The sequence below is a fragment of the Suricata suricatta genome, chromosome 13 (assembly GCF_006229205.1).
Source record: "Suricata suricatta isolate VVHF042 chromosome 13, meerkat_22Aug2017_6uvM2_HiC, whole genome shotgun sequence".
Classification (NCBI taxonomy): domain Eukaryota; kingdom Metazoa; phylum Chordata; class Mammalia; order Carnivora; family Herpestidae; genus Suricata; species Suricata suricatta.
In genome coordinates this window covers 3,817,290-3,825,908 of record NC_043712.1, presented here as the reverse complement: position 1 = coordinate 3,825,908, position 8,619 = coordinate 3,817,290, and the positions used below count along the sequence as shown (strand labels likewise).

Genomic DNA, 8,619 nt, shown 5'->3' with positions numbered 1-8,619 from the left:
GCCAGGGCGAGGGACCGGGGCGAGGGACGGGGCCGGGGCGAGGGGCGGGGCCGGGCCAGGACGAGCATCCCACACCACGCCAACCAGAGCAGCCACCCTTAAGGGTCTGCAGTGACAGATGGGCTTGGAGACCCCCGGCTCTCTGGTTCAAACTCCCCTCCAAAGTTGAGACTGGTGTGCATTCGAGGCTTGGGGTGCTGGGTGGCCCTCTGGTCTTACCTGTCCCCGCCCACTGCCATGCCAGAGTCTGAAAGGACCCATCCTTCCCAGAGAGTGCCCGGAGGGCGTGGCCGAGGGAATTCTGGTCTGGGCTGGGAAGGGGAGCTCGGCGGCGTCCCCACAGACAGGAGATGGCAGGGGACCCTCGCTCCTTGGACGGTGACCCTTCCTCTGTCCGCACACGCACCTGTGGAGGGGCTGGGCACCATCTCTAGGGGGCACAGGCCCCTCCATCTGGGAAGGGACCCACACTCAGCCTCCCCTGCCTTGGCCTGGAGGGGGCTCAGCCCTCTCTGCGCTGGGGTGAATGCTGCGGAAAAGTCCCCCTCATTCCTGGGCCGTCTGGCTCAGCTCCTCCGTGGGACCCAGAAGTGACACGCCCCAGCTCTTTTTATTTCTGCCCGTCTCCAAGGGGGGTATTTGCGGGAGGCAGAGGCTGGTCAGGGGGTTCGGGAGTTACAGGGGAGTCTCCTGGCCCAGGGATCCCTTTGGGGGCGAAGGCCGGGTCCACCCCGGGCTGGCCCGGCCACCCGAGGCTTGTGCTTGATTTTGCTAAGTCTGTGATGGGCATACAGGGAGCAAAACTTGCTGTATTGGGGGCTGGGTCTCCCTGCAGACAGGGGTCTGTCTGGGTGGGGACCAGATGCTCTATCTCACACACACACACACACACACACACACACACACACACACACGCCCGTGCGCGTGCACGCACTCTGAGGAACCTTGAATCCATTTCCTGAGCTGCTTCGGATTTGGTGCACACAGGTCAGGGCAGGCCGCGCAGCTGGGAGGTGAGAGCCAGGGCGGTGAGCCCCGCGAGGCAGCTGTGAATCATGAGGATCCCCGGGGCCTGAGTGGCAGAAGGCGCACCCCTCAACCCTTCAGTGGGTCGTGGTCAGCTTTGCATGGCGAGCCCAGCGCCGGGCAGCAGGTCGCTCGGGGGAGAAGGTGACTCTAGCGTGACGGTCAGTGACCCCAGGAGCCCGCATGTCAGGGTCATCGTCCCTCTTAGCCGCTGAAGCCTGTGGCCTGGACCCCCACTAATACTGCCAGCCCTCCACTGGCAGAGTGTGGACTTCTCCTGGGCCCACAGTTCGGAGGGGATAGGCCCGTCAGTGCCTGGTCCCTGGGTGAGGATAAGGCTTAGGAAGAAGCAGGTGGATTTCATGGTATGTAAATTAGCCTTCGATAAAGCTCTTTTAGAAGAAAGAAAGAGGCAGCCGCTCCAGGTAATAGGATTACAGAGACACATAGAGATTCGAACTCAGAGCCCCCTGACTCCAGAGGATAGCTAGCTGCCTCCTCAGCCACCCCGTGCTGCCGCCCCCAAGCCCCAGGGCGTAAGAGCTGTGCTGTCTTTAAGACCCGGCTTGCGCCACTCCCTGACTCCAGAGTAGCAGACGGGACCTCCGTCTGGCCTTGGCACACGACACCGGCCGCTGTGAGCATGTCCTTCCTGCACACCTGAACGTGTCCCGGAGAGCCCAGCCAGGGGTGCTTCTTGCCCCCAGATCCCAGCGCCCGGAAAGGTCCTGAGTCTCCCCCAGTGCCTCCCGACAGATGCTTTAGACTCTTTGACCAGAGTCCAGCGGGGCCTGTGACCGTCTGGCCCAGATGTCTCTCCCTCTGGCCCGTGTCAAGCTGTCTGGAGGGCAGAGGCTGCAGGGCAGGAAGAGCTACTCAGCACCACTAATCCTCGCCTGCAGAGGGTGGTGGGAGAAAGGCTCTAAAGCAAAACGCCTCCGGGGCTGGTTTTGTTTCGGCTCTAATTAAGCCCTTGCCAATTTGGGTCCTGCGGGCTCCTCTCCTCGCTGAGCACCGTGTTAATGTCAATTTGATGTCCAAAGGCTCCCGGCTCCCAGCTGGAAAGCTTCCTGCACTTTTTAGCTGGTAGATTTTCTGTCTCTCCCCACCAACCGGCGTTGTGCGTAATCCCTTTAAGAAGCAGAAAGAATCCGATTTCTCCCCTGTCCCTCCGGGTTTGTCCTTTGAAATTCAGCGCAGAGCGATGCCTTGCCTTCACCAGCCCTGCCTGCTTCCCCAGCTTCATGTCCGGGTAGTCTTGAGGGTGGGCACTGTGGTACCAGGGGGGCCCCTGGTGTGGACGGGCCCACGCTGTGGGCTGGGGTGGGCGGGTCACACAGAGGCTCCGCCCCCACCTTGGGGTTGGACAGGCGACCTTCAGGGACTTTTCTGGACACGTGTGATGGCCCCCGACCCCCTTTCCAGTCGGTAGCCAAGGACTTCGGCGCAGAGAGGCCTGGGCCCAAATACGGGACAGGGTCCTGTCCTACCCTCAGTAGGGACGGGGACAGCACAGGGCGGGCGGGCAGAAGAGTCGTATTAACCAGGTGTCCCGCCCAAGAAAGGACTGCCCCAAGTGTGCAGATTCTCGGGCTCAGCCCCCCCTTCTTCTCTGGCTTCAGGTCACAGGCTGTAGTAGTGTAGACGCTGCCTCTCCAGTAGATTGGGACCCAGCTCCACTTAGCCAGTGTAGACCAAGCCTGCTTCTTACAGTGCTGCTTCTGCGAAAGGTCCCTCGGGTGTGTGATGACTCAGGGTGCCCCCCCAGATCCCGCAGCCCCCCACCCCCCGTCACATAACCGGGCTTCTCCGTTTCTTCCTCCCAAGAGCGGATCAGGCCATCTACAGCCGCCCCCCTGGGGGAGAGCCCCCCCTGGTCCCAGACGCCCTCCAGTGCAGAAGGTATGGGGGCAGGGGAGCTGCTTAGACCGCAGGCCTCTCCTTGGGTAGTGGAGGTAGAAGGTGTAGGTGCTGGGCCCCTGGGTGGAGGGGGTCCGTGGGTGGGGGCCCGTGGGAGCTGAGGGAAGGGGCCTTGGAGATCCACCCGCCCACACCCCCACTCTCGCCTTCTTAGAGAGACCCAGTGTGACGTCATCAGACCCAATCCGTTAATCCTACACTCCCCCCATGGGCTTCGGAGCCAAGTGGGGACTCTGCCCCGACCCGGGGACTCCTGTCCCGCCACTGTCCGCCACAGCACTCCCAGGGCAGGGACAGAGCTCGGAGAGAGTCAAGCCTTCCTGCAGGGGTGGAGTGGCAGACCCAGACAGAGGGCCTGACGATGGGCAGATGAAAGAAGATAGTGCATCCCAGGTGGCAGGACCAGCTAGGGCCAAGGCCTGGCAGCAGCGTGGCTGTGACCAGCACAGGGGGCATCGTAGATGGTGCCGATACCAGCCCACAGCCTCAGTGTCCCACAGCAGTGGGAGGACACACGCGCAGGCTTGTTTGTAGCCTAGATGGACATGCACTTGAAGCACATGGGGCCTTGCCCGACTCTCCAAGAAGGGAGGCCGTTCCCATCCCCGCTCGCTGGCTCCCTGGACATTAGGTCCTGATGCCTGCTTGGACGGCCACCCAGCCCCACAGCCTTGGGCCCCTCAGGGAGGAGTGAGCAGGGCTCTGAGTGCCCTCTGCTGGCAAGCAGTTCTGGAGCATAAGCCACAATCAGCGAGGGGCTGCACTTGCCAGCAGCTGGAGGCCCCTGACTCGGGTGCCCCCCACCCTGCCTGGCAGACTCCCAGAGGGAAGCTGAGCCCACTTGGCTGTCGGGACAGTGTCCTGCTCACTTGCAAAGATGGGGCCGGGCCCCAGGGAGTTTGGATGTGGAAGGCAGGTGCTGTCTGGGTTCATGGCTCAATACACCTGCAGGCAGGGAGTCTGTGGGTAGTAAAGGACTCACTCTGGCTGGAGCAGAGGGATTGTTCCAGAAAGGGAGATGTCAAAGCTTTGTACGCCAGGTCTACACTCTGGGTTTGATGCCCGCGGGAGTTTGGAGAGGAGAGGAGAGAGCAAAGCGATATTCGCAATCAGTCAGAAAATCATTCAGCTTCAGCAAAGCACTTAGCACGCCATCAGGGGACGCTGGGGGTAGAGAAGTAATTTGGGAGAATTAATCCAGCTGAGTGTGTAAGTGGTCTCCGAAGGGGCACCAGAGGCAGAGGCTGCTGCTTCTGCATGCTCCTGGATGTGCCGTGTCCCCTCAAATCTGAGCAGGTGACAAGGCTGCCCCAGAGTGTGCCCAGGGCCCCTGGAACCCTCTGGTGGGCTTTTCCTGGGCTCGGACAGCCTGCCCTTGGCAGCTGGACTGTGGCGACGAAAGAGCTTATTTCTCATCTCTCCAAGTTGTGGGCACCTTTGCTGCTGCCCCTGCCCCTGCCTCCAGACCTTTCCAGCTCAATCCCAAAACTGGTGAAGTGGTGCCCATTGAAGAATTCCAAGGTAAGAGGATGGCCCCGGGCAGGATTCAGCCCTCCTCCCCCCACCTCTGCCCCCCACCTCCACTGGAAAACAATGATACGGAGGGAGGATCCATGCCTGGCTCTGGAAACCCTCCCGGAGGAGCTGGGTCAAGGTGAAACTGAACCTCTCTTTCCCTCCCTAAGGGAGCCGGGAATGGGTATGAGTCAGAAGTGGGCAGGCACAGGGCACGCAGAGCAGCCACCAGAAATAGCCTGGCCTGGCTCCCCTGGGAGGTGTAGCCCAGGGGCTCGTCTTGGTCGAAGCAAGAGATGGAACACCGGGGTCATGGATGCGCCTCCTTGAGACACTTGGAAGACAGCTCACCGGAGGCACGGGTGAAGGGAGGGGGGGTCCAGGAGGCCCAAGGCTAGGCACGCCCACCGCCTCCTCCTGGGCACAGCTCCGAGGCTCGCTTCTCCAAGGTCTCCATGCCCTCGATCGCCAAGACTTCATCCCTTCCTTCCTCTCCCACCACAAAAGGGAGGTTCAGTCCTCTAGAGACGCACAGATGGCATTTCAGGAGGGCGCCCAGTGTCTTTCCCACTCAAGGGCAGTCACACTGGCTTTCCCGTTCAAGGGGGCGCTGAGCCCCTTAGAGGGACACCAAGGGATGGCCGCCTGCTTGGGGCGGGGAGCCAAGCCCCACGCCTTCAGGATGCTTTGCCCTGGAAGTCCTGGGGCTCGCCCAGTCCCGGAGCAGGGGGCGGGCTGCAGAGACAGCAGGACCGCACAGGGGCGGCGGTCCTCAGTGTGGGTGGGGCTGTGTCCGTGTCGTAAGTAAGAGTCCAAAGCCAGGCCAAGACTCTCAGGAGGCCAGAGGAGATGCCCGGGGCACAGACCCTAGGATGGCACTCGTTCTCAGGGCCATGCAAGAGGAGGCCCTCTGGTGCCAACCACGTGCGCAGAGCGGCTCAGGCTAATAATAAAAGGTCCAGCAGGCGGGCGTTTTCTGCCCAATGATCTTCCAAAGCAGCATGTGGAGGAAGCTCCTGGCCAGGTCCAGCTTGCCCAGCATCCCCGCATGTGTCTGTCCTTCACCGAGTCAGGGGGCACCACGGAGAGCGCCAGCACTCAGGCGCTGCCCTTCCTGAGCTCGCGCTGGCTGCACGGCCCACCTTCCCCGCATGCACCCCGGCATCCCACGGGCATCCTCCGGAGAGCACCCCGCCCTGGCATCCCGCCAGGCAGGTGCTGCCCACCGGCCCTCCCTGGATCCCAGCCCCCAGGGCCAGGTGGGAACTGTGGGGATGGGGGGGTGTCCTCATTTGTGCTCGAAGGTGGCAGGCCTGTCTCCTCTCAAATGGCAGAGAATGTGGGAGGCTCAGGGCACCTTCCAGCTCCCTGCATGTCCTGGGCTGGTCTGTGCCCTCCCAATGCCTCAGTTTCCCCCCATACACGGCGCAGGGGGTGGCAGGAAGGCGCGGTCTCCCTTGGCTCACTGACCCGTGGTGTTTCTCACGCTCGGCCGGCCCAGACTGTGAGTGCTACGGCCACTCCAACCGCTGCAGCTACATCGACTTCCTGAACGTGGTGACGTGTGTCAGCTGCAAACACAACACGCGGGGCCAGCACTGCCAGCACTGCCGCCTGGGCTACTACCGCAACGGCTCCGCCGAGCTGGACGACGAGAACGTGTGCATCGGTGAGCCCTCGGGCTGCGCTGCTGGCGGGGAGGGGGGCGGCTCCGGGCCGGGCGGGGACCCCTGGGGGGGGCCCGTGCAAACGTCGCTTCCCAGGCCTGCTTCAGCCAGGTGTCTCCGAAGACAGAGGCCTCTGGAATCTGCTCTGAGTAATGTCCCCATGCAGCCATGCCCACAGAACCACTAGTTACAGTCTGGCAACAGTCTAGACTGGTTCTAGAGCTTGCTATGTGCCTCAGTTTCCCTGCTTGTAAAATGGGGAAGTGGATTAGATCAAAGGGTTTTTTTAAGTTTATTTATTTGGAGAGAGAGAGAGAGAGAGAGAGAGAGAATCCCAAGCAGGCTCTGTACTGTCAGGGCGGAGCCTGACACAGGGCTCGAACTCACAAACCCATGAGATCATGGCCTGAGCCCAAAATCGAGAGTCAAACTCTTAACCCACTGAGCCACCAGGAGCCTCTAGATCAAAGGTTTTCAACCTGTTTTTTGTAGCTAAAGCTTTCCTTCCAGTGAAGCCCCTCCAGTGCTTTATAAGCAGAGGCCCAACTTATAAGACCTAGTGGGCACTCAGTCTGCTGTCTTCAGGCTCTGCCCCAGGACCGGCTTTGTGGAAGAGAAGCTGTCTGTGGGGGCCCCAGGCCCGGGGCACCGGCAGGCCATCCCAAAAGGCCAGACCCATGGCCTCAGCCAATGCCCACCAGCCCAGCCTGCGTCTCCAGTGGAGGCCAGCGCTCAGTCCTAGGGTGCCCAGCCCCCTCGGCGCCCCGCTGCCCATCCTCCACCCACCAGGTCAGGTCCGGCTTCACAGAGGAGGGGCTGCCCACAGGGCTGGAGCTGTCGGTCTGAATTATGGCATTGGCCTTCAGATAATTCCATCAGCTCTCAAGTGACTCAGACAGAATTGTGCTGCCGATGTCACACTGGCCAGCTGTAGGGACAGGGTGGGGCTTCCGGATCCTAGGAGAGGCATCCCCTCCCTCCCCCACACGTTCCTTCTATCCTTGGCTCTCTCTCTGCCTCCTCACCCAGGCCCAGCGCTGGGCTTCAAGGGCTCCCAGCGTGGGGACCTTTGCCCCCTCCCACAGAGCAGAGGCCCCAAGAAACCAACTGGGAAGGGGCTGGGGAAGGCTGGAGGCCCCTGGAGCTGCTTCTCCGCCCACCCTGCCTGCTACCTGCACCCCCAGAATCCCCTCGACCCAGAGGCCCTGCCTCTGCTGAGGCTCCTCCCACCTGTCAAGAATCGGACAGCCTTTGGGAGCTGGGAAGGATCAACTGTCCCTCCAGTTACACAGAGGAAGACTGAGGCCCAGAGAGGGTCAGGGCGCCCCGGCGCCAGGGAGGGGGAGTGGGTAATGGATGCTAGAGAACCAAAGCAGTGCAGCCTCCTCTCAAGATCTGGACCCTCGGGCAGCCGTGGGCTCACGTGGACACGGTGAGGGGGGCATCACCGCGGGAGGACGCGGGGCCCGCTGGAGGGATGAGGGGCCAGGCGGGATGGGGGGGGTGGGTCCCTGCGGAGGACGCCCACAGGTCTCCCTGACCGCACGCCGGGCACGTGTCCGTCCAGAGTGTAACTGCAACCAGATCGGCTCCGTGCACGACCGGTGCAACGAGACCGGCTTCTGCGAGTGCCGCGAGGGCGCAGCGGGACCCAAGTGCGACGACTGCCTCCCGACGCACTATTGGCGCCAAGGCTGCTACCGTGAGTGCGCGTCCCGCGGGCGGGGCCTGCGGCCGAGGGGCGAAGCCCTGGGCGCCGGGGGGCGTGGCTCGGGGGAGTGGGCGTGTCCAGGGGCGGTGGGCGGGGCTGGTGCGCCTGGGGAACGGAGCCGGTGCTGGGTGCGCACCGGGAGGCGGCCGATCTGGGGGCTGGTTGAGAAAGGAGTTGGAGGCAGAGGCGGAGCGGGCGGTTGGTGGGATTTGGCTGATGAGGACGGGTTTGCGGAGGGGGAGGGTGGGAGGCTGTCCGAGGAAATGATGGCCTGGCGAGACCGAAAGGACAGTGGGCGCTGTTCTGGGGAGGAGGGTGGAAAGGCGCCCCCGGCACGGGGAAAGGCAGGTGCAAAGCTCTGGAGGAGGGAGAGCAGGTGCGTCGCAAGGCCAGTAGGCGGGGAGCGGGGAGAGCCAGGGGCAGTGGCGGGAAGAAGACCGGGGTCAGGTGTCGCCTGGCCATTGTCACCATCCACGCAGTCCCTGAGCCTCCAACACACCCCTCCCCCGGCCCGTCTCAGAAGCGCCAACGAGGCGGGGCGGGGCGGGGGGGGGGACTGGGCCACCGCCCGCGTTCACTGCCCCTCCACCCCGCAGCCAACGTGTGCGACGACGACCAGCTGCTCTGCCAGAACGGCGGCACCTGCCTGCAGAACCAGCGCTGCGCCTGCCCGCGCGGCTACACCGGCGTGCGCTGCGAGCAGCCCCGCTGCGACCCCGCGGCCGACGACGGCGGCCTGGACTGCGACCGCGCGCCCGGGACCGCCCCGCGCCCCGCCAC

General features: G+C 63.3%; 1 protein-coding gene across 1 annotated transcript in view; it reads left to right on the top strand.

Moving 5' to 3' along the window:
• The window catches only part of NTNG2 (netrin G2), a 78,016-nt gene that overhangs the window by 59,776 nt on the left and 9,621 nt on the right, over positions 1–8,619 (top strand). Inside the window, exons 8-12 of the mRNA XM_029921053.1 lie at positions 2,854–2,928; positions 4,372–4,467; positions 5,963–6,130; positions 7,696–7,830; positions 8,436–8,614. Of these exons, the coding sequence (XP_029776913.1) occupies positions 2,854–2,928; positions 4,372–4,467; positions 5,963–6,130; positions 7,696–7,830; positions 8,436–8,614 (653 nt within the window). The remainder of the gene's footprint in view (positions 1–2,853; positions 2,929–4,371; positions 4,468–5,962; positions 6,131–7,695; positions 7,831–8,435; positions 8,615–8,619) is intronic.